Source organism: Larimichthys crocea, chromosome XVIII (genome assembly GCF_000972845.2).
Source record: "Larimichthys crocea isolate SSNF chromosome XVIII, L_crocea_2.0, whole genome shotgun sequence".
NCBI classification, from domain to species: Eukaryota; Metazoa; Chordata; class Actinopteri; family Sciaenidae; genus Larimichthys; species Larimichthys crocea.
Window position 1 is genome coordinate 8,890,368 of NC_040028.1, and position 26,381 is coordinate 8,916,748.

A 26,381-nucleotide genomic window follows, 5' to 3' on the forward strand; every position below is an offset into this window, starting at 1 on the left:
TGGAGGGGTGCCCTAGAGGCCAAGGGGTTAACGGGATGACCAAAGATGTCCCACATTCACATCCAGCTATAGATCAAGGTTGCATATAATTAGAATATCCCCCTCTCCCTCATTTCCTTTCATCTCTCTACTTTCTGCTATCCAAACCTGCATTTTAATCCAAAGTACCTGTAACTTTTAGTCTCAGGAACAATTAAAAGGTCTCTTCGCCCTGTTATTGTCTGTGTTTGCACTGTAGTCTAAAGACCTACTGTACCGAAAATAGCTGTTTTTACACGTACACGTTTTATGTACAACAATGCCATAAAAAAAAGTAATGGACAGGCATTCTTATTTTTGGATGTGTGCTCCATGATGTGTAGCACAATAAAGAAAAACAAACTAATTTGTGGCTGCACATTTTTTAAAATGGTGCCTAGTCCCTGCACAAAGTTCCTGTGGTGGAAATGCAGCTTACTGAAGAAAAGTCACTAGAAAATCACAAACGTTGTTACCTTCGAACAACCCAGACTCCCACAGAGTCCACCATGTACTGTAGAACTGCCATCTTTCTACAGTAGTCCAGAACTAATTAAACAAACTAAGGGCTGGCTGTAGATTGAGCCTTTCACATTTTTCATGCATTTCACTGCCAACTACTTTCTTTTTTATGTTAGGATGGAGAGGGTGAGATGAGCAACTACACTGCTAGATGCCATTAAATCGTACACACTGTTCCTTTGAAGGAAACATTCAAATTGTTGACTGTTACAAGAGGAAGCATTTAAATTAAGTGATATGCGCCTCACATTTACAAATGATCAAATAAAATAGGGAGTTCTGGTAGTTCTACCACTGATGATGCATTTTCCACTTTAGCTTGTCACTTCATTCACTACTACTACTACTACTATTGATCAGACGGAGGATATAATGTCAAATTTGTGTTCATTAATCTCTGTTTGGAACATTTTTCTTTCTATTTGAAAGTGTCATGTTGGACTTTCTTCAATGTCTGTTTTGACAGTTTGCTGACATGTCCGTGTCCAAACAATACAACAGGTGAAGATTCATTTTATTCTGTTTTGACATCAAAATACAATAAAACCTTATGTACTATAGACTGGGTCACATTTCCTGGAGTTACATCTTGGTGTGTGTGTGTGTGTGTGCGTGTGTGTGCGTGTGTGTGTATGTGCATCTTCCCTTGCTTTTCTATCTGGCCACAGAGAGTGTGACAAATGGATGTGTCAGAGCTTGATGGAGCACTGCGATAGCTCTGCTAGGCACAAAGCTATTACAAGACTATATAGACAGGCCCAAAGAAAAATCCTGTTTCAATCAACCACACATAATCTGGGTGACAAAGAAAGATGTTCAACTGTTGATAGAAAGAGTCAGGCTCTTGTCCTAAAAAAAGATCATTTTCTACTAGACTTCAAATCTGTTAGTATCTCAGAAACGTGTATTCAGATTTATGTACAATTTTCTGTCAGTCCAGCAGGAAGATACCTGGAAATGTCACCTAGGACATAGACTATTACTTTCTCAAGCTTCTCTAATGATGATGAACAAGAGACATTTCTTATTTGTGGTTCAGAGCAAAATAAATGAATTAATCACTCATTTTTCAGTAGACCTTAATATACCAACTGGATTTTAAAGACTGATATCATAAAAGCTGACATATGCGCTGATGATTCATTATTTTTATTTGCTTTCCCTTCAAATGCATTGCCACTAAAACGGTGACATTATGTACATTTAGCTTGTCAAGGCTTAAAGGCATTAATATATTTTAATACAAAAGACTGATCTTCAATGGTTTTAATACGAGATAAAAACAGTACCCTTTAAAATTCTACATCACCATGATCAGTCATTGAACTGTGTGTGACTAGCATCACTGCCACAATGTTTAAACATCTATAACAAATCTATAACATCAACAAGTTTATAAAGTCTCTGCGAACAACCAATAAAGACTTCCAGTAATGCTTCCATGTTTCTCGACTAGATTAGTCATGTTTGTCTGGTGTTTGTCTGGTGTGGCCGATATAGGCTATATAGTATCTTCTGGGGGGTATGGGCTGCCTGCTGGCATTGCAGTAAATTCATTGTTGGAAAGGTGCAATGTTGAGGTTCAGGTTTGGAATACAGTAGACAAGCGTCAGTGTCACTGTATTATATTTTTTCTGATGCAAGTCAAGTGAAACAGACAGGAGTAAACAGCCTACTAGAGATAAAGCACCGTGACCTTGGGCAGGTTTCCTCTAACTGGGCCACCTCACTGTTCTTTTGGAGTGGATGTGTGCATGAGAATATATGCACATGTGTGAATCTGTGCGTGTGCATGTACAGAGAGATAGAGAGAGACAGAAAGGAAGCGGTGATGTGTGAGAAAACCCTCTGTGCACCTCCACGTGGAGGGTAAGAAAGAGAGAGAGAGAGAAATGTCAATATGCAGACATTGTATGTTCCTGCCCTGTGTGTGTCCTTGTGTGTGTGTCAGTAAGCTGTCCCCTTATAATAGTGTCCTTAGTCAAGTCCCAGAGAAGCCGGGCCCAACTATTCCTACCTGCAGTATGAGAAGACTTCTCTTGATTTTACTCTACACCAGGTTCCCTGCTTTGCATCGTCCAATAAGAACCATTCAATTACTAAACCAATTATTTACTATTAGAGCCTATACTGTTTAATAAGAATAAAATAACACTGAAAGATCATCATCAAGAAGTCAGAAGTTCATAAAAAGTTCTGTTAATTGTAATTTTTACGTTTCAATATAACAATATTAAAGCACAGCAAAAACGTTATTCTTTACAGTGCTGCATACACTTTGCTAAGACACTAAAATATGAGCCAGAGCAATTTTCTTCTGTTTGAATTTATACGACCGACAATGACTGCCCTATATACTGTCTGAATATATAACTTCTTGTTATCTGCTTGTCTGTGCTAATGTATGATTGACTGCTTGACTACCTGTATAGCCATGTAACTGCTTGTCTAACTACCTATAAAAAAAATGAATAGTCCCAGCTTTAACTTCTCGGTGTAATGCAGTTTGTCTTTCTCCCCTTTTCTCTGTCTGTCTCTTCTTGGCTATATTCAGAGTAGGAGTTGGGCGGTGGAAATCAGAAGAAAGGGTAGATAGACAAAGACAACTGAAGACTTCTCTGCTAATAAAATTACAGACACTTGAGGAAAAATGTACAATTGTCAGTAAGACATAAATAAGTAATTCATTTGGAGTTAATTTTGCGAATGGCAGTGAAATATTTCCAAAGTAATTTTCCAAACCAACACTGGTTCATGCATTTAAATTGCATCGAGATGCTTCATAAAACATCCGTAATGGAGACTTTCTTATTTTGCACAAACACACATCATACAATATAACAGGGACTGGATATTTGATAGCATTTGATCCTTTCAAAACCCTTATTGAATCCAATTAGGTTCGCCTTTCAACATGCTGAAGCAAGTAAAAACTTAAACACACTGAATTTACATTTGTACAACCAGTTTTTGTTGGCTGAGAAGACAGAAACACTTTCGTTTCATTTTTCATTTAATTAATATTCACAACCTGTAGCTACAACCTGAATATGAGATAAGCAGCATCAGATATAAAATGCTGATTAGAGTAAATGTGTATCTGACACATGGAAACAGGTGTGCCCTATTTACTTTACATATCTTGATTTCCTGAACTACTTGCTCAAAATACTGGAGGCCCTGATTCAAATCTATTAGATAAACTTAAATTATTGATATAATATGCATGAAAGCTTATCTGGAACATTACAAATATAAAATTGTAGTGCCAGTGGAGCAGCTGATCACTTCAATGCTTCCTCGGAGCACAACTACAGAGTTCTCTGTCTAACAAATAATCAGAATTAACACAGAGCATGCTGACTACTTCAGCCGAATTTCACTTTAGCCTTTTGGGTTATTCAGTAATGTTAATTAGATACAGGTGACATAATCTGTCACCAGATTCATTTTTGTTTTCAGTCAGTAAAAGTGAAGAAAGCACAAATGAGAAACCTACTGCTTGTATGTTGTAGGTATGTTGTAAGTTGTTGTAGTGTATTGCTCATTACTCTCCAAAAACCCAACTCTATACAATCATCCAGTATTTCTAGTACGTTATAATGTTTAAAAGGATAGTTTAAAGGTGTATTTTGAAGTTGAAGTAGAAGCTAGAGATCAAACACAAACTCTTTGCTCCTTTCAGTGTTGTCATGTTAAAAAGGGATTGTTTTACAGATACAGAAAATGGAAAAGGTGATTTCCAGCTTAGTCTGCTTGTTTGAAAATTCATCATAACCTGAATGAAGTGTGTTCAAGAACATGGCTAACACCTAGAAAGAAGCTAACATGGATGTTTGGACTGCTAACGGGATGCTAGGTTGGTCTGGCTACATGACACTTAGCTTCATACTGACTGACTTAATGTAACGTTTATACTTCTTATTTATAATTATACAATTATTTTGGATGTATCCTTCTTGCTAGCCAGATAGCTAGCTAGCTAATATTGCTTTATGATAGTAATAATATAAGGCATGTTGCACAATACTGTGTGACGTGATGCAAGCTGCACAGCTGCATAGCAACATATGAGGAGATTCTATCTTACTGGTTAAACCAGTCACCATTAGTCATTTCCACAAATTCAAAAGACTTAAACAACGGCAACAATACCAAGCTTGGATAATACAGTGTCACATTGTTGTGGAGAAATTGCTGAAGTCAAAGGTCAATGGTGAGGTCAGGAGGGAAGAAAGTGTTCAGGAGCCTCTGATGTCTTATGCTGTATTAGGAGAATTAGAGACACTCTCAAAGTTCATCAGAAGTGCCTGAGTCGGTCTCGCATTCTGACGAACTCGTGATGGTGGATAAACTTTAAAAATCAAAGATCACACCCCAAATACTACACGCCCCAGAATTAGTCAAAGAGAATGTCTTTTCCCTTGGAGGTGTTATTGTCAACACATTCTAGTCTGGAGAAACAGATGTCCGTTTACGCAGATTGGAACATCAACAACAAGCTATCTATTATGAATAAGAAGGCAGCAACAGGCCTCTTCGACCCTGGCTACCACAGTGTTGAGATATGGTAGCACCTAGTCAAAGAGAAACAATTAATACTGCCGAGGACCTCAAGGCCCACACGTGACCATGTGTAGCCTAAGGATAGAAAATTCCATAACACACATGACAGGAGTCATAGGGCAAACTATTAATATTATTTTCCGCCAGAGGGGCAGCTCAGCCAAAGAGAGCAAATCGGCCATGGCTCCGGGAACTTTAGTCCAACCAACAAGCATGTCCTTGTTTTAAAGTTATAGACATGAGAAATAATTACAGTACCTGCAATTCTCAATGAATATTATACATGTAAGTATTGTATTGAGACATCTCATAGTTTCAAAAGTAGGTCTGCGAATGTTTTCAAGTGCTGTTAATACTGTATCATGTTGATGTCTGTTTCTTGATGTATTGTTTGCCTAGAGACCTGATTTTAAAGTATTCTTTATTTAGACTGAACTATTGACATAGTTTGTATTTGAATGTTCCATAAAGTTTTTCACTCTTCACAAGAAACACAAGTCTGTATGTCTAAACTCTGCCTGTCTTACAGCAACCACATATTCTATTTTCTCTCCTTGGTTGCCACTACTTCCCGAATTCATGTATTCAGCTCCTGCATTCAGCAAGGCGCTAATAACCTCCTCACTCTTCCCTCCCTCTATTTTCTCCTCTTCTTACCATTTGCATCCACCCAGTACCTCAATCCCTTCTGCTTTCCCTCTCTTTCTCTAACTCAGCTTCAACGTATTCCTCACACGGTGAGGGTTAGCCCAAAAAGCTGTCAGAATATGTTCTGCTGTCAGCGAGATGCCGAGTGGGAGCGCATTAGATATCGGCCTTGGTGTGTCCCTGACAAGAAACAAGCCAATTAAGGAATCCCCCGGCACTGCTTAAGCCCGGTTATGGCAGAGGTCCCCGAGACGAACACTGGTGTGCTAAATCATCATACCTTTTTTACATTAGAGCCTCCGTGGGGAGAAGTGGAGTGACTCTGGATTATCCCCCTCCCTTTTTTTTTTCTTTCTCACAGTGCTGCTGGCCATCACTCAGCAGCACGCCTTAGAGAAGTTTATCTGAGCTATGAAGGACATTGACATACAGATTTTCCTCTCTCCTCTATGTTGTTTAGTCCTACTCTTAAGGCTTATAGTGTTAGGGGTGAAGAAAATGCTTTGAGATAAGCTTCAGGTCACGTAGTTGCAATCAATTACTGTGGATAAATATTGCAATAAAAAGATTAAGGATTAGTATTGGAGGGGGAGGGGAGCAAAGAGGCTTCAGAGGGTGTGCAAATGCATTTGTGAGTATGTAAGCACTTAAATGTGTGTTTGAAGTGCTGGTCATCTTATTGATTTTCATTGACTTTCATAAGTTATACCCAGTCACTCCTCATAATGGCCTCCTATAGCCATCTTTGTCAATGTCTGTTTCCTTATTCCTCTCTCTCTTTTCAGCTCCATCCCCAACTAAACACCTGAATCTGATAAAATCCTCTGAAGATGTTCCCCAAAACTAACAGACCAGTTTGTTCTGAAGACTTTTTGATGACGCCAGCTGCCTGAGCTTACTCTTGTTATACTGGAGAATGATAAAGAAAGCTGGGTATTTTTGTAGTGCATCGTCACTCAGTAACTCAGTGAGAGTTTGCATGATGCAAGTTAAAGGCAGATACCAACACTGTTAGATTGAAGCTATTTGAGGCAAACAATCAGAATCTTTAAACTCTTTAACATCAAAAGTTGAGGTTGGAGTTGCTCTTTTTTATTTTATTGCAAATTCATTTTCAAAAACTAACATTTGACTGTCTGTTAAACTTTGCAACTTCCCCATACTGTCATCCCAAGTCTATTTGATTCCACTGCTACGTACATTCAAGAGTATGTTTTGAAATGTTTGTAGCACTAAGTTCGGCAGCAGAATTACACATATTTGCTGCACCAGGATGGTGTATGTGGGATTGACTCAGAATAAACTACAGTGCACTCTCCATACACAGTTTATTGACTGTGATGAACATCTAAAGCAACTCTGTCACTCTATATTAATTTCTTTTAGTAAGCAAAGGAATTTTAACTTTATCTTTTATTCCTCCAAAATAGTATCACTGGGAAAATTTACAAACAGCCCTTGTAACATCAAATACTAATCGCTCCAAGCAGGATCTGAATAATTTATAAGCTACTATGTGAAATAATGCTAAGTCAGTTCTTTTTGAAAATGTAATCAGTCACTGTATCATCCTAATAGACACATTTGCAAACAATTACAGGTTTAAAATCTAAATGTCAGTGCTTGACCTGAAATTTGAGGCTTAATGGCAATCATATTGTTATGGTATCATCTCATGAGGGTAAGACTAACTCAGCAGTAACTTCAGTGAGAATGGGCAGTATGGAAGTTTAGCAAAGAGGCCTTTTATCAGCAGCGGCTGAGGCCACACATCAATATTTAAATGCACTTAAAATGACCTTTGAACACATGAGACCAAACTACATTAGACTAAAACTACTGCTGCATCAGACTAGTTTTACAGTAAACATTGTTTTAGGGTTGTACTGATTCTCAGTTTCTTTCAAAATGCAACAACAACCTGCATCATATCCATATCAACTCCCCACAAACACACATGCATGCACACACACACTGTGAGACAAATGTCTTGCTCTGAGCTGAACACTTGTGAGGTATCGAGGTTGCACAGCCTAATATTTGACTGAGCAGTGTTCTGGCAGCACAAAACCAATGTTCCCCGCTTACATAACGCTGTGTTTATACGCCCCCGGTAGATCTGACTTATTGGCTGCTCGGGATCTCTGACAATAGATAAAAATAGGATTATTCCCTCTCTTTATGATGGACAACCATCATTCTTTGTCATCCAACCTGCCTATGCTCAGTTTTCCATTATAATATCAATGAGTGAAAACAAAAGGCAACATTAGGCATTCTTAATCCCTTAAAGCTGTTTCATGTAATTTAATAAATAAGCTGCTCCTCTCTCTGCTACGCTCTCTTACCCCCCACCCACCACTGGGAAATGACTCATGCATATTTCAGCAGTGTGTCTGCCCATTCTGTGTGGAGCTTATCGTGGCTGCATGCAGACGCCAAATCAACCCTTTTTTTTCTTCTTCTCCTCTTTCTGTCTCTCTCTCATTCACTTGTCCGACGCCCTGTTCTTCATCACTATTCAACATTTCAGAACATGGACAGAAAGAACTGAGAATAGAGTAGCACATCTTTACCTCCGGAAAACAACCTCAACATCTTTTCCACTGAAGTATCTGCTTGCCGTTGGCTTTTCTCAAACACACACAATTATTAACTTCGACTGGAGGAAAAAAAGTTTGCAGAGTCAAAGTCCTTGAAAGACATGGTATAAATCAATTGCTGTTCAATATGCACAAATCTAATGAGTAAAACCTTTGAGGGTGAGTGTATTTGCTAACTCTAAAGATATTCCCACATTCAGTAAAGTCATTAACAAACATAACAGTGTAGCAGGGTTTCCCCTCGTGGGCCAATTGAAACAGGTCTATTTACTTTCCAAGCAAATCAGGTATAAAATAATCAAAAAAAACATCTTGCACTGAAGGCAGGGCATGACCAAGATGTATGAACGCGTTTACAGTGTGTACAACATCTGTTTACAGCTTTCCAGTGTGCTGGAGATGCCTAAGATGTAGACCTGCAGGGAAATACATTCTAGGGATGGGAGAGATCAAGCACAATTACTTAATTGATTGAATCCTTTCCATCTTTTCCCGTGATTTTTATTTTAATTTAAACTATTCAGGAAACTCTGACCTCACCCCTGGTGAGGAATTCATAGCATTGCTTATGAACTTTTACCCTACCCAACAGAACCCTATAACTTTTACCAATACCAGAGTGCCTTCGAAATGCAAAGAGCACAAGAAAGCAGAGAGAAGCAGAGATGTAGCATTAGTCTATATGTGTCTATTAAAATGACAAATTAGCTTCTCTTGTAGAGCATTGTAAAGAAGAAGAGGATTGCTTTTAAATGTTTATGCATTCATCTGTTCTCAAGAAGTATTATATTGTGCTTCAAACTTGCCTGCTGTAAGAAAACAACTATATCTCACAAGTTTGAGTTACTGCTGTGGAATTTAAGTTGGGTATTTCATACAAGTCATAATTGGACACCATGATATTTTTGGGTGTGGATGCAGAAGCGAGATTTTCAAACTGTGAAGCACAGGGGAGGTGCAGATGAACCCAAGGGGTGGATGGCGTGAAGTCTGAGATGATACGAAGATGAGACGATACAAAGATACTGAGTGAGGTGAAGGGGACAGGTGCATGCTGGTGTTCTAAAAAAAACAACAGAAAGGTAGTTATTCTAGTCTGGTCCCCCGATTTGGCCCATTTACCAACACAGTCAGCAGTTGGAGCTGCAGTAGCTGTGACCCGAAGCTTATGGAGGCATTAAGGTACTTTTAAACCCCTAGCACCAGATTGCAGACATTTAAATAAATAGTCTCACTTCTCTCTGAGCCATAACTCACTCAAATATGAACACACAGAAATAATGCACATATTTATAGATTCATTGTGACTCATCCTTCCCTGGTATATTATTATCTGAGATATCTCATCGCGAATTATCATGGATTATCATGGATAACTCTGCTTAGAAATCACAAGAAATGGCACTTCACTACTACTCCAGAATGCCTAAAAATATTAATGTTGTATTTATTTATTTATTTTATCAAATTCAAATTTATCATATTATTCCAGTTGGGTACAATTCAAGGAAATGCAACATTTTCAACCCACAGCTATTTGGTAACATTATACTTCCTGTTTCAAAAGCCCCCAAATTATGGGAACTGTGGTATCAAGAAGGGCCCAGAATGTCTCACCAACATGGTACTCTCCTCTCCTCTATCCATTCGTGTTCTCTCTATATTTTGCATTTTGGTTATTTGGCTGAAGCTCCTACCTGTATAGTATATTATAGTGCTACAGTGTCTTGCTCAAGGACACTTTAGAATTCTTCTCGCTGGGTTTATGAACAATGCCAAAGTGTTTTAATGCTGGCATACCACCACTGTGAACTTGTGGTTAACCTTCCTCTTCTACAAAACCACTCATCTTCCTCTCTGAACAAGAGTTGTTTACTGGCTTTTGATAAAAACTCCATAAATACACACCTCCATTTCCACTTCACCTTCAATTTCATATCATGCAACCAGCTATATTCCTGCCAAACTCATCATCAGTTAATCACGTTGGAGCAGTTACTGCACATGAAATTATTTTAAGATGCGCATTGGACAGGACTGAGTGACAGCAGTTTATAACCAGAACTCGAACCAGTGTGCAACTCTGATAGGCAGCTACATGGTGTGCTGCTGTATCGGCCTGATACCAGGCTGTGTCTAATATGGTGGGGATTGACTTCCTCTTGCAGGCTTCCAGGTAGTGAAGGGGATTTAAACTATTTTACCTCCCTAGATCTTCACACCTTCCCTCAGGTCCTCTCACCTCGATGCCTTAAATATTAATGGTAAATCGGAGGATAGTGGATGAGTGAGGAGGGGAGAGGGCTGACAGCTTAATCATAGAGGCAGCATCCTCCCTCTCTCCCCTTCTTTTACGCTGTGGGCGGCTGTCACCACGACCTACATGATGTAATCACCTCCATAACCCTGATATGGGCCACTGAGGGCCTTGCAGGGAGATATAGAGACACAGAGAAAGAGGGAGGAGGGACCTTAGGGATCTTCCAACAAAGGATCATTTAAAGTCAAAAACCCACAGAGAGTACCTATGGAGCTGTAAGGATACCGGAGGATGTAAAAGAGATGTGACCCCACTACTACTTTTTTTTCAAAGGTTGTACTTATACCATTTACTGCCACAGCTCTCAAACACTTAATCACAACCTCGAAATAGAGTAAGCACTGTTACTAAAACCTCCAGTGTTGCTACTTCCCCCTGTTCTCTACAGTCACCAAACTACAAACAAACATTACTGGTTTATTATTTCTCTGATTTCTATCATTTCTAGATCACAACCTAATTATCTTGTTTTTTACAAATGTTGCACTTCCGTGTGATAACAGCACTTATTATCACATCATTACCTTGAGATATTGTAAATTGCATCCTTGATAGGTGATGATGTCACACTTCAAGACCAACTGCTGCTTGAAAGCTTAGCTGCAGCTAAAATGAACTGTATCTAAAAATAACCTGCTCGTACATATTTAACGCTCAGCTCATACAATTACAGGTTTATGGCACAGTCTCGGCATATCATATCAGAGATAGCGGAGATAACACAGGAAACGGCAGAGATGAAAAATAAAACATGCTGATATATAAGATATGAGATATAAAAATGTATTTACTCTGTAAAAAACCCATCATGCTTTGGGTGACGTTGCGAGCCCACTCAGCCCTGTTTTATTAAGCTAAAGTTGAATGGCATTTTATTATGTAAATGATACCTTTGGGAGAACCTGCACCATGGAAGGTCATGCTGCATTAGCTACTAGTAATTTCTGCAATCAGATCTGATAAATCACTTTTAATACTGAAAAACTATATGATTTTCTCCTCAACAGACATAAGACTTCTGCTTTATTCTTTATTTTTCATTTGAATGCCCATTAGCTGCCACTACGCATAGCGGCTACCTTAATTAATTAACCCATGCTTGGATGCTAATTACTTATTTATTGATCTCTATTGCATTAAAAAAAAAGTACTATCATGAGAGATCACAATTGATAAGATATAACACCGATCGAAATTGCACCCACAAGCAGTTACGATTAAGTGAAGCACTTTATACTTGACATTTTGAAAGACGCTACATAAAAGAAGGTTAAAGCCCAAAGCATTTTCCTGACAATAAACCGCAGATGGGTAACCCTTATATCTTGAGAAAATGGGAAGTTAAACAAGGTTCTGAACACAGTCAGAGTGGCATGGACACAGTTGGATAGCCTTTGCCTCTATCCTGTAATTAGTCTTCATCTTGACTTAGGCCGTGGTGTATTTAACAGGTATGGAGACAATACTGGAACAATGAAACTTAACAAAGAGGTGGAAGTCGGTCAATTCTGCCTTTGTCGCTGCCTCACTGTATATAACAAGAATATGTTTCAAATCAATCTGTCAGGTATTCTAACAGCTCAGAGAGGTGAAGGTTTTTGATGCAAGACAAAGGTTTTGATCTGAGGATGTTACAATTCGTTGTCAGCACATCTATATTTTATTATGCCAATACCTTCAGTTTGGCACTCGCTGCTGTTTCCAGAAGTTTTGATTTTCAGCTGGACAAGATAGCGCTGAGGAGCTGGAGGCACTTACTGCCAGAACAAAATGGGAATACCCCTTTTGAGTAGTTGACTGACAAAAGAACAAGGCATAGTACATGCAGTCATTGTTTCTGTAGTAACTGAGAGCCAAGGTGAAATGGAGATTTGAGCACTAGGTTAACTCAGCTTCTCTATGCTCTCCTGAGGATGAAAAACTGGAGGGATGGCAGATGAGTATTTAATTTTTTTTTCTCTTTTCTTGGCCAATTAAGATGGTCGTCTCAGCTTTGTGAGCATGAACTGGACTGATGTACACTATATATGCTTTCCTTTTGCATAACATTTAATTCAAAGAGGCAATAACATACAGGACATCAATTGGATAAGGGACCTTAGAGACTTTGCTCATTATCTGTCTGCAAGTCACAGTATTTCCCATCTGGAAAGAGGGTTCTCTGAACAAAAACAAGGATGTGAATAAAAAAAAAAAAACGATTACAGCTATGCATTCTGACCTGTTAAAATCAATATGTTTGAACGTGATCCAGCACTGGCCATGCATTTTGAACAAGGCACTCTGGGCAGTAAGACTGAAGGTAAAACTCAAGAGCAGAGTTGCCCTTCTTACCCCGTTTATAGGATATGTCTTCCATCCAAGCTCTCCAAGCACAGACGTCGTATCCAGCAGCACAACTGAAATGGGAAAAAGAGGAAAGGGGGAAAATACAACCATTAGAAATCTGTCAACACGCAAAAAGTCCTATTTTCACACTGGAGATTGAAATATCAGTCATAAACGTGTTCATTTAGACATTTTTTACATTAACAGAAATGACTTTCTCGGATGAATATTTATGAGCGTGGCGGCGTATACAGTGGGAGCAACATTTTTGCCACTTGCGACACAATTTGGGGACTGATGGATTGCAGTCAGATTGCTGTCAACAGTCTGTTCCCTCCCGAGCCACCTCTTTCTCTCAACCACAGCTTTACTTCAGTCTCACTCACAACAAGATACTCTTCTTCTGCCTATGAACAGACTATTCATGAAACACAATCAGGGATAGATCTGTACTCAAACCTTATATGCCATTAGGATATTTGTTTTCTCTTTAACTTGCTAAGTATTAATCAATATCCTATATGGTTTTAACATGTGTAAATTTGAGCCTTTGTATTGAATTTTCCCAGAGTTTAGTATGTCATTAATCTTCGTAAACATAATAATATCATTGTCAGCTGAATCTAATCTTCCAGGTAGTGTTAAAAAAAACCAAAGCAATTTCATCCTGGAAAATATTGCCATCCTTGACAATATTTTGTCCTGCTCTCAAGGACAGTAGATTTAATAATTCAGGAGCAAAGTGTCTCTCCTAGCGACGAGTGATTTACAGTGAAAAGGAGCAGATATGGCTTCCTGAATTTACCTTCAGTGTGAAACCATAATCACATTAAAAAAAAATAAAAAGAATGTTTTCACCTATACTTGTGACAACATTAGGGAATAGACAGTAGACACAGATCCTGTTGCATTTTCAAACTCTATAAATATTACATGGAGCCCATCCAGTCACCTTGTCAAATGTGCCAAATGTACAGAATGTGTGACAATACAGTTACGTCCTAATTATGTGTGGAACACATTTGGTATTCAGGTTGAGAGTGATAGCTGGCAGAAAAACAACCCTAGACCCGAGAGGCTTGTTTAAAGCCAATCATTGCTCTCACACGCGACCAGTGATCATTGTTGAATCGTGTCATCAGTCGGCAAAAATTTCATCTTTAAACTTGACCTTGAGGAGCCATTGACTTAAATCTTAAATGTTAAGCTGTGAATTGGAATGGACATTGATTTCTGACAAATGATAGTATTCTTCTACTTGGGTAAGAAGTTTTAAGTGTCAGTCTGTCTTGAATGTCCATTTAGAGCTCTGTAAGTGGTCCTTGGGGGGCTCATTATGCCAGCACAAATCTCTATCAGCGACAATATTTCCCGAATAAATCTCCATTAACATAATTGCTCTGGGAAAGCTAGTTATTACAAATGAATGTGTGGCATCAAAGGAGGTAGTAGTCTCAATGCTGTTTTATCATAATTTCAGAATTACATTATCAAGGCGAAATAAAAGTGATATTTGTATCTGTGAATGTACGCTGACGAGATCAAGGCAAGCAGAAATGGCGTGTCTGTCTGTTTCTCAGTTATGAGCCAGTTGTCCAAAGCATCTGCTCACTGGGGTTTACATTGTGTAGGCATGTGTCTGTCATACACAACTAAATGCTCATCTCCCAGAGAGCTGGTGTAGGACACACTGCAGTGACACAATGCAACACCTGTTTTGGATCGAGCCAAACGGCTGCACTTCCAAGACTTAAGAAAACCATCCAGGATATGGGTGAGTTGTCAGAGTCAACAAAGACAACACAGGGAAAAAATAAAATACAGGTTGATGTTTGCAGTGCCTGTGTGGTTGCACAGCAGACAAATGTATACATAAACAATGACAACGAAAAGAAACTGGAAATTCTGTACAATGTATCTGGAAAATATCTTTGAAAACAAGTCAAATGTAACCTGCTCGTATATGAACTACAGTGTAACACTGTGTGACACAGTTTGGCTTAGATGTAGGAATATGTAAGTTCTATGGTTGAAACGATGTAGCGCTAAGTTGAAATGATGAAAATATGCACACTATAACAGATATTGATATTGAGGGCAGCCTTTTCTTTATGTGATGTTTTCTTCTGCTGTCCCTGTCCACAGCAATGCTTTGTCCTATTTCTGTGGTGGGATTTCTGGCTACTTTTTCAAACTGGGAGTACACTGACCGCTGCCTAATGTAATGTAGTGTAACACAATGACGATGTATAAGCACTTCATGCAACTTCACATTTCAAAATACAGTATCCAAACTATTCTTTCAATATAAAAATATTGATTGTTCAGCGTTATGTGACACTATATATATCATTGTACTACTTCAACACAATCTTATGTGCTCTAGTCTCATTTCCTCAACTAAAAATCCATTGACATACGCAAGAAGACATAAAAGCAATGAAGTGCTGAGGTCACATTAATGGAGTAGGAACTCCTAGTATGCTTGAGAAACTATTCTAAGATATAATGGGTACTTTCTGAAACCTGGATTATGAATGAGTGAAATGTTCTAAAGGTAGCATTTCATCTGTAAAAATATAGGTACTGTACATGACTGACAGCTGGTAATTGATAAAATCAGATTCCCAGAGCATTAAGGCAGGAACAGAGAAATTGAAGCAGAGACATATTTTGAAGCAATAGTAAAAGAGAAGAGAGAGACAATTTCGTTGACATACAGTATTTGACAGCTCTCAGGATGGATTTGCCAAAGAATGTTACAGATTTTCTGCTCGACCTCTAAATAAACAGACCATGATGGTGGGACAAGAATGCACTGAATGCCACAGAGGGGATCCTGAATAATTATTATTTGTGAACCTTGAAACTCTCTAGTCTGAACTTTCTGTGCTTTACTCCATCAGTAGGACAAAACAAAAAAATCCCCCTTCTTATTTTTTGTTGAGAAAGTTTCAGTAGGTGGTGCTATTCTCTGGTGCTATATCTTTTCTTTTTAGACCATAGTGGCGTTGCATAGATGCTACTCCAGTAGAACACGGACATTAATTTAAATGCAAAACTAGCCTATTAGTCTAATGACGGACCATCATGTACATCACAGCATGCAAAATCTTTATGATTTTTTCAAACACTTCTTCCAACCCCATCTGTTGCGCTAGCTTAGTTGAATATTTCCTCCGTGTTGGCTGGTTTTGGATCAGTTCCAGTGTCTCTGCATGACTTTTTCAGCCCACCAATGCCGGGTCTGTGCCATGCCAGTCTGGAGGACTAGCTGGCAGTGCCAATGTTGTTAATGGACGCCATTAGACTACTGTGGGCAGGTAAGCAGCACATTCCCTGGAGGATGGCTTAATCACTGAGCGATGGCCTTGTCGCTCACTGCAGAAAGCCGCTTCACACTTCACTTTGCCATAAAGAAAGAACAGCTGATGTACATTAGGAGCCAAAAAAAGTATTCAGCGGAGAACACTGCATTGTTGAGTCAAAACACTGTTTACAGTTGTATACAAGCTAAGAAAAATAGTCTTTATGGAGAGGTTTTATGTGGTGGCTGAATCAGCTGTTGCAAAACTTATGCCATGTCAAAGTTTTACTTGATTTGTGCAAAAGACAAAAACACTCTGGTGTACTGACACTGTTGTGACCGGACATTAGAACAGTTACAGGTGTGACCTGACACTTAGTTGGCCCTAATAACTATTTATTTCTTACAGACACAAGCAATTTTTAAATACAAGATGAAGTTACAAGGTTTCCAGATAGAACACGTTAGTGTCTATGTGTTCATTAGTGCATGTTAGTGTATGTAATTGCGTGTGTGTGCACTTTTTCTTGGCTGTGTGTGAGTGTGTTCTGGTTTGGGTAAATGTCTACCGAGCAGCGTACCTGCCACTGTACACTAAAACTGCCTGCGTGTACATATCCATCCACCCCCCCGCTCTCTCTCTCTATCCCTCCATAGAGTTATCTTTCAGCAAGGCACCCACAGACCCTGCCTGGAGCTGAGGGTCCTTCGGGACTTCCACTGCTTAGATATAAATAGAACATGAGCTGGCCAGCTCATAAATATATGGAGCTCCAGTAGAATGATGACATCTCCTGTCTGGCCTACAACCCTCGCAGGCCACACAAACACCTGAAAATAACTACAGCCCTAACAACAGACCCAAAGGAAGTCTCATCCAGTGTTATCTCATGTAAATTAGAATAGGGAGCAGTTTGGGTATTCAGACAACAGTGATACACGCTGTCTACAGTTGTGTACATCATTGCCTTGTTGAAGTAGAGCGCAAAAGAGACAAAAAAGGAAAAAAAAAAAAAGTGGCATGAATTAAGAACCAGGTGCAGCTCTTACAATATTAAATAATATAACTGATTTGGTATATTATAAGGGATGTTTGTTCGAATCCCCCAGTCGGCTGGGGCTTTTCTGTGTGGAGTCTGCATGTTCTCCCCATGTCTGCATGGGATACAAACATATGTACGTTAATTGGTCCATAAGTGTAAATGTGAATAGTTGTTTGTCTCTATGTGTCAGCCCTGTTATGAACTGGCAACTTGTCCAGGGTACATCCTGCCTCTCGCTCAATGTCAGCTGGGATAGGCTCCAGCCCCCCACAGCGATAAGCGGTTATGAAAAATGGATGATACATTATATAGATTTTTTGTCATAAAGGTCAGACATTTGAATATAGTAAATCTTTCAAACCAAGGTAAAAAAAAAAAATACATTTTTCATGTAGGTGGTAGAAATGTTTTTTTTTTTATCCTTAGTTTCAAACAGCACCTTTCAATTTGCAAGCTCCATACATTCTTATCCTGATAAACAGCAAGTCTTGTTCAGTGACAAACAACAAGAGTTGATGAAGAGAGACCTGAGAAAATGGATTTTGGTGAGTATTTCAGTGAGGATTGTACATTGTCATTTAGTGGTGTAAACAAGGTACTGGGCTCTGAACAGATGAGGGGATGATATGCTGTGAAATGAAAATCTCTCCATAGCAGAGGCAACCTGACAGGCATGACAGGATTTTCAACACGTCTCCACACTCCACCAAGATCAAACATTCAGCGACATTGTAAACGGCAGCAAAGCAAATCTTCAAATGCGGTTGATTAGATCCAATATAGGCTGTTAAGTGTTTTTAAATGAGAGATTAGTAAAGGGGATTCCTGCCAATAAAATGTGATTTAACCATATAGCGGTGGGTCAAGTTGCATGTTGTTGAAGCTACAAGTGCCCACAGAGAACAGCAGTATTTTTTATTTTTTATTTCTATTGCTTGTCTTAGTGTCCAATGTTTTTCCTTGCCTCTGTAAACCACTATGAATTGCCTTGTGTACGAATTGTGCTATATAAATAAACTTGCCTTGCCTTTTGCACACAACTCATTTAATCACACTTACCTGCTATCTGTGGGATGCTATTGTTTTCACAAGTACAATATATAACACTAAGCAGCCTTATCTTTTCTGTCTTTTTTCCTCTTAGTTACACTTTTATCAGGTGGTATTTTCCCAAACTCTAAATGTCACTGGTGTTGCATTAAAGGACCTGCACACCCACACAGGTGTTTTCACTTATTTAGGCTAATTAGACACTCTGCTCAGGTTGAAGTTGGGTGGAACTATTCTAAGGTCACCAAACTCCGTGAACCAGTGCACTGGCTGCACGGTGGACATTTTGACATGTCATAGCAGGATACTCACAGGTGCATTAATGAGTGCTGCATTCCAGCTGCTTATTGTGCATGCTGGTTCACTGCCACTATTACTGGGACACTTAATGGAACTGAGCCGTCATTACTGTTATTGAATCCACCTGTGTTTTTTCTGGCTTTGACATGTCAAAATGTCAATTAAGCACAGTCTATGCACATCCACACAGTCCTCAGATCAGGTCTAATCAGGCACAATAATTGAAAACACGTATGTGGGTGGACCCTTAACTCAAATAATTTCCAAGTGCCTGCAAACTGATTCACATACTGGAAAACCTAGCAGAGTTATCAGTCTGAAACCGAAAATATATTGCATGCAAATACAACAATGACAATACCTGCATGATCTCTAGAATAGTACATCTAATAATAAAAAATGACATTTGAAGAAATGATACAGTTCTCTGTGGCATATTTGACTGACCATTCCTGACTTTGATCAGTTACTTTCCTCAAGTGTGAAGTGGAATGTGTTCATCGAGGTGGCCATAAAGCTCACACACAATAAAACTCAACAATCATTATCCTAATACAGAAATACCTTTGAGGAATCCGAGCCCTCACTAAATCAACAGTCTCCAGCCTGGATCAATCTCAGTGTCTCTAGGTGAAAATACCTTTTATTACATGTGCCATCATATGCGGCACTTAACATTGATAAGGTAGAAACTGGGACTACTTTCACATGGAAAAACGACATGTTACAGACTTAAACCATACCACCATAAAACAAAAACTGAATGCCCATGTGTAATACAAATAAGAAATCACATGTGCATGTGGTCATAACACACAAGCACACACTGTGGCTTGTGAGTCAAAGGTGCAGACTTAACATTTTGTGGCAGCTCTTGGCTGACTGATTGATTGATTTTCCTTGACAGCACACTGCTGGGGAATATCTCCTTCATCTACAGCAGTGATAGTGAGCTTGGTGCTCTGTGGGTGGTAGCAGTGAGAGCAAGAGCTCAAATCAGCCGTCCACTTAAATCAATATAGATTTGCATTATTTTGATGATAATTTTATAGCTAGATTCTTGCAGTGGTGCTTTCTGTGTGGAGTTTCTCCCAGTGTCTGCGTGGATTTCCTCTGCGTACTCTGGCTTCCTTCCACAGTCCAAATTGATGTAGGTTAATTGGCGACCCTTAAATTGCCCGTGGTGTGAATGTGAATGGTTGTTTGTCTGTATGTGTCAGCCCTGTGATGAACTGATGACATGTCCTGGGTGTACCCTGCCTCTCACTCAATGCCAGCTGGGATTGGCTCCAGACCCCAGAAGCCTGATAAGAATAAGAGGTTATGGAAAATGGATGTATGATGGATCTTTGCAATCTGTAATGACTGGCAATTTTCTTCCACGTGTTGATGACTGGTTTCAAACTTTTAAAGATGACGCAGTGTCTCAGAGAGATACATTCAACCAACGAAAATAACATTCACATGTGGTGCTTTCATTTGATTTTTCATGCCTGAATCTCCCTGTCAGGGAAAAGCAGTCTGAACATTGTTAAAAGTATGGAACACAGACATCATCTCCCAATTTAGTGAGCATGAGCAATCTTCGGCTCGGGAAAAATTCTACAAGGGCTCAAAAAAATCAGGTTAGTAAATGAGATTTGTGAATGTTCATTAAAATGAATATAGCTGCTGCTGACTTCACAAGGGAGGGAAATGGAAAAAAAAAGTAAAGATTATGGGAACTGATCTATTGATGGGGAAAACAGGCTTGTTTAAAACTGGCAGTGAGTGAGTAGAGCTTTGTTAATAACTGTCTGCAATCCCACTTGGATTGATGTAAGGGATTGTCGGATATGTTGCAGTGAGAGGAGGCGCACAGTCATGAGGCAAAAGGTGATTGGTTTTTATTGTTCTCCTAACAGCTTGACATCTTGCCCAATTTTGCTTGTAAAATCCCCAATCTTTTTGTTTCTATCAGAAACATTAAACTACACTAAAACACCTCTGTGTAATTGTGTTGGGTTTTATCCTCAGCCGACCTACGTATCACTATCTATACTGTAGCTGAGCAAGTTAAACTATGTGTTATAGATGTCCTTATCATGGTCATGGCTGGATATCAACATGAACTGGATGGAAAAGTTGCTTACATTCATCCCCCTGCGCAACTCAATATGCACACCCATCATTAACCTGTCCCCAACAATCAAGCCTGTGAGGCCACTTAGCCACCACATACAGCGGGAAATTAAGTTGAAAGGATATCACATTGAGATGGTGGCAAGGTGAGAAACATTTATGCCTCAGCATCTAATGAGACACTTTTCTTTGTCATCTGAGTTACGCTCTGTGGTAGACAGCGATCGCAATTGTACTGCTGAGGTCCCAATACAGTCAATATGAAAGACTAAAGTACAATAGAAAGCAGACATCAGTTCAATCATTCAATCTGTGGCAGAGAAAAACACAGAGTGAGGCAGTTATGTAGCAGCTGTCTGAGAGAACAGGGAGTAGCATCGCTCTTATTGAACTGAGAGAACAATAAAATATAACCTGGGGGGCAGATCCCACTGTGTCCCGCACAATCAATAAGACTATTTTAAACCTCACTGATGCTGCAGCTGTGTGTGTGCAGCCACGGAGGAACACACACACACAAGTGCATGACCATGCCCACACACACACACACACACACACACACACACACACACACACTCACAGATCATATAAAAAGGTGGGCTGCAGTGTATGCAAAATACAAGTATCTGTGAATAAAATGACCCCCCTGACTTGTTTCACACTGAGCACACATACGGACACAAAACAGATGCATGCTGTTGTGCATTGAAGTGCCGTGTGAAGCACTAAGTGCAAAGCTTTACTGTATATGTCTAAAATGTACTGCCAGACCAACAGCACAGAAAACAGCCATGCAAGTCTGAACACACACACACACACACACACACACACACACACAAACTGAAAGGATCGCACACACATTCTCACTCTGTCACCCACTTAATGATTCAATCTGTGGCTGCTCTAGTGTGTGTGTGTGTGTGTGTGTGAGAGAGAGTGTGTGAGTGATGTAGAATATGTAATTAAAGCAGCCTCAGGGTTGTCACTTCAGCAGCTGATTTTCATAAAAACTGCATTTCATTTTATTATCTGATTCGGTGTTTGGATAAAAACTGAGCTAAGGCAATCCATTGAACTCTGCTGGAAGAATAGTGAACTATTAAATAGTCATCTGAATCTGGATTCTGTCACAGTGTATTTCTATGCAAAGAGAAGATAAATCCATGATGAATAAAACTGATATAAGTAATGACACATTTATTAATTAATTTATCTAGGTGAAACAAAAGAAATTGCCAAAAACAAAGGAGTGATATCTGACACGAAACTTATTTTATGGCCATTTCTTGGTAATGATTTTAAGTGCAGGCATGTTAATTGATTTACTGTAACTACTTATAATTGTGAGGTCTTACTTTATGAGCCAATAATTACAGTAATAACATGCCCTTAACAGTGTCCACAGTAAGAATGTTTATAAATGTTGTATAAATGAATGTTTAAAAGCAATACTGTCAGCACGCCAGACTAAACAAAGTCAGGTGTCTTCGGAGTGCATCTTTAAACTCACCTTGGTTGCAACGGTTGTAGCGAATGAGGACAATTCCAAGAAAGAGTGAAACGAGGAAAAATCTGTTTCCAAAACTCATGTCTGCGGAAACATCTAGCTTTATCAGAGGTACTTCTAGCCGAGAGGTAACGTGATCAGAGAAAAGAGCGGCTGGATCCGCCACAAGCGATCCTTTGGTTCTGATCCTTACATTTGGTCCCAGTTGGAAAGGACTGCCGGGTGCCGGAACGAGAGAAGATCCATCCTTTACCTGGAAGAGGAGGCGGCGATGGCGCGGAACGGAGAGATTTTGGATAAAGTCGTAAAAAAAAAAAATCTAAAGTGATATCAGATTTTGAGACAGAGTGAGAACCCCTAGCTCCTAACAACTTTAAAGATGTCCCACGGACTTCTGTGGCCGATATTGAATTGTTTCAAAAATACACTAAAATGTCCTTATCAATGTAGTGCGTCTCAGTGGCGCACAGTCGTGACAGACTTTAGAAATCCTGTTGTTGGCACGGCCGATGTGCCTCGGACCAGCAGCTCCTTGTCTCCAACCAGGTCCGCTGCAGCAGCAGGATGGAGACGGAGGATCGAGAAATGATTGGGATGCAGTGGAGGAGAAACTGAAGCGGCGGCTACTGTGAGAGACTGTGCGCATCTGTGCAGGATGCTCGGCACTAGAGGGGGTTAGCTGACAAGGCAATAGCGTGTGTGCGTGTGTGTATGTGTGTTATTTCATTGGTTCAAGTGCAGGGCTTCCCAAATTTTTCCACAAGGGCCATAAAATGGTAAAATAGACCCGTGTCCCTGCGCGACACGATTGAACCCAATCTAAGAGAATATTCTGTAAGTACCTGATATTATATAATGTTAAAATGTTACCAGGGTTGTAAACTGCACTTTCTGGGGATCCTTTTGAAATCGATGAACAATGAATCTAAACATAGTGAATAGATGCATTAACTCTAGATTTAATATTTAATTTTGTTATGTAATCATCATTATGTCTATTCAAATACAGCTCTGTGAGTTAGAGGCCATACATTATGTAAGTCTACTGTAATAGTCTGTGTCTTACAGCCATACCTTTACCAAAAAAGAAAAAGAAAAATACATAGACATACATACATACACATTCATTTTTTTTTCTTTCATTGCCAGCAGATTTATATTGGATACTGGCACAATTTTTGATTCCCTCACACAAGTCATAATGCACAGATGTACATCTTAGGGATGCTTAGGGATCTTTTGTTTATTAATATAATCTCATCCAATAAGGTTATATTACTGTTGGTTGTTATTTTGTTTAATTCACATTTTACTACAATCAATTGTTCTTGTGTACTATTTTTATTTATTTATTTAATTAATTATTAGTTTTTTTGTATTACGTATCACATATATGTAATATTTCATTAATATCTATTTTCTGTTATCTTAACCAGACATTTATATTGTTGTGTTTTCATTGAACTTTTGGTTGTTTTAGTGTACATTGCTCTCTAAATCAGTTTTAACATCCTATGGTTTTTTCAATAGCTTATAAAAGCACTTTGAATTGTGTTTGTCTGAAAGGTGCTACTAAATAACAGCTGATTGACTGATAACTGAGCCTCCTCACAGCAAGAACGTTACTGGTTTGATCCCCAGCTGGAGCCTTTCTGTGTGGGGTCTGCATGTTCTCCCCGTGTCCATGTGGGTTCTCTCCAGGTACTCTGGCCCCCTCCCACAGTTCAAAGACGTGCATTTTAATTGGTGAATATAAATTGCCCAGAAGTGTGAATGTGAGCATGAATGGTTGTTTGTCTTTATGTGTCAGCCCTGTGATAAACTGGCAAGTTGTCCACAGTGTACCCCGCCTCTTGCCCAATGTCAGCTAGGATTGGCTCCAGCCCCTTGTGAGCCTGATAAAATAAGTGGTTACAGAAAATGGAAATTATCGCAAATCCTGAAACTACTCAACCAACTGTGGAATACACATCTCATGTTCATCAACATGCCTTGACAACAAACTTTGTCTCAAAGGACGTGTAGCTTGATATCCACCCATTTGCAGTGAGCTGTTGTGCTTGCCAAGACAGCAATGTCAGCCAAGATTAGAGAAGGTCTTCCTCTCATCTTCATGGACGTCTCATCGAGTGAGTAAGCAAACCCTCCCCAACCTGACCGAGTTAAACAAAGCAACGCTGGCTGCTGTGATGAGACCCAGTCAATCAGGACGTAAGAACAGCTTCCTGTCAGCATAGAGGAGGTAAATACATCAACATCACAATCCGTCACCACCACTTAGCCTCCAGCCAATCACCAAACAATTCGAAGAAGCTGCCAACTGACTTTGTGTGGCGCAAACACAGTGGAGGACGCAGGCTTGTAGAACAGAATACATTGACCACAGCAGCCTGTTTGGGTCTATTATAACTCGAGGGAAGCCACACATTTTTACAGAAATGGATCAAGCTATTAACGTCATGGTGCAGATGTATTGCAGCTATAAATAGATGGATAAATGTTGTGGTGCCTCTCAGCGAATGCAGAGGTTATAGAAACTTTAGACTGGTGGCAACAGTGTGTGTTCTGTAGATTTGTCATTGATAAGGACACTGAATTAAATATTCCAGGCACTTTTGCACTTGCCACGACTTTATAACTTTATACCTCAACAGCAATATATCACATGTCAGATGTTTGGCTTTTGGCCTGAATTTCTTTATTTTGACTATATTTCATCTATGGTTATGAGATAGTGTGTACATCAACTTATTTTACTGTCCACTCAGCCACTATGATTATTATTTCCAATATGATCTACTGTTGCTGCTAACACTACTGCTAAAAAAACACAAACTAGAACATACTGATCATTTAAATCATCTCTTATTGCTGTAGAGGCTGATGACTGAGAATGATGATCAAAGAGGGCAAAGTGTTGAGAAGAGGTCCTCTGCTGCCAGTACCCCTCCTGCAATGATTTGGTTTCCTTTGCCGTAATGTTGGTCAATGAGGTGTGACTGTAGTGTATAAGGGGCCTAACTGTGAGCTATGATTCCCCATGTCCGGAGAGAACAAGCTCCGTCCATCTGTACTCATCACAAGCAAAGAGCTGGAACGAGACCACATCAGCACAACTGACAGAGACAATCAGACTTTATTGTGCTAATGGTTTCACTAATGTCCTGTTCACAATGAAGTACCAACCCATACAGAACCGCCCCGCACGTGGATAGAATCCAAACTTTAAAAAACTTAGGCCGAAAATACATTTTCAACTTAAATACCTTTTACAATGTTGTTTTTGGGCCACCAGCCGCTTTAGAGATGATAATGTTGGTCTTTAGGTCAGTTGGTCAGTATTGGCATTCATGTTCCCCAGAGGATTAATCCTAAAGGCTTTGGTGATCCCTGACTTCAGTGAAAACTCATCAGGCATAGGTTGGTTGTCATCTCTTTCTAAAGATCCTTAGCAGCGTGTCAGGATGTGGATCTTGACAACAGAAGATGGTGTACATCGCAATTCTGCATTTATCTGAAAACGTATAGTAAAGTATAATAACAGGCATTCACATTTAGTATAGCAGCAATTTGTTTACAAAGTTATAATTTTCTAACTTTTTTAAAGCTTTTGGAGCACCACTCCACTAAAAGAAATGAAACATCTTTTCTCACACGTCTCGTATTAAGTATTACTACTATAAAGTATATAATATATATAATATATATAATCACTCTAAGCACTCCAGCCAAGGGCTAACACACCATTTGATACACCAAATATACTTGGAATCACACTTGGTACACCAGATATTTTAACACTGGAAAACAGTGTATCATTTCAAACTACAGAAAAAAGTATTGGCTACTTTTCCAACTCCAACAGCACATCTTTTGCACACATTTCATTAAACCATGTTAACATATAGAGTTTTAAAAGCTACTTGAGTTAGCATGACTAGTGAACGGTAGTGAACATTATGTAGCTCAGGTTGCTTGTTGGATGACAGCTTAGTAAAAATAAAGTCCTGGACTCTTAAGAGACTAGCTCTAAATGACCAATTTGATC

The 26,381-nt window shown here is 39.3% G+C and overlaps 1 protein-coding gene across 1 annotated transcript in view; it reads right to left on the reverse strand.

Annotated features, from left to right (window-relative positions):
* epha6 (eph receptor A6) overlaps positions 1-22,998 on the reverse strand; it is a 175,820-nt gene extending 152,822 nt beyond the window's left edge. The window contains exons 1-2 of the mRNA XM_019277534.2: positions 22,337-22,998; positions 13,012-13,076 (exon numbers count right to left, since the gene is read on the reverse strand). Of these exons, the coding sequence (XP_019133079.2) occupies positions 13,012-13,076; positions 22,337-22,415 (144 nt within the window). The 5' untranslated portion in view covers positions 22,416-22,998. The remainder of the gene's footprint in view (positions 1-13,011; positions 13,077-22,336) is intronic.
* Positions 22,999-26,381: the final 3,383 nt, after the last annotated feature.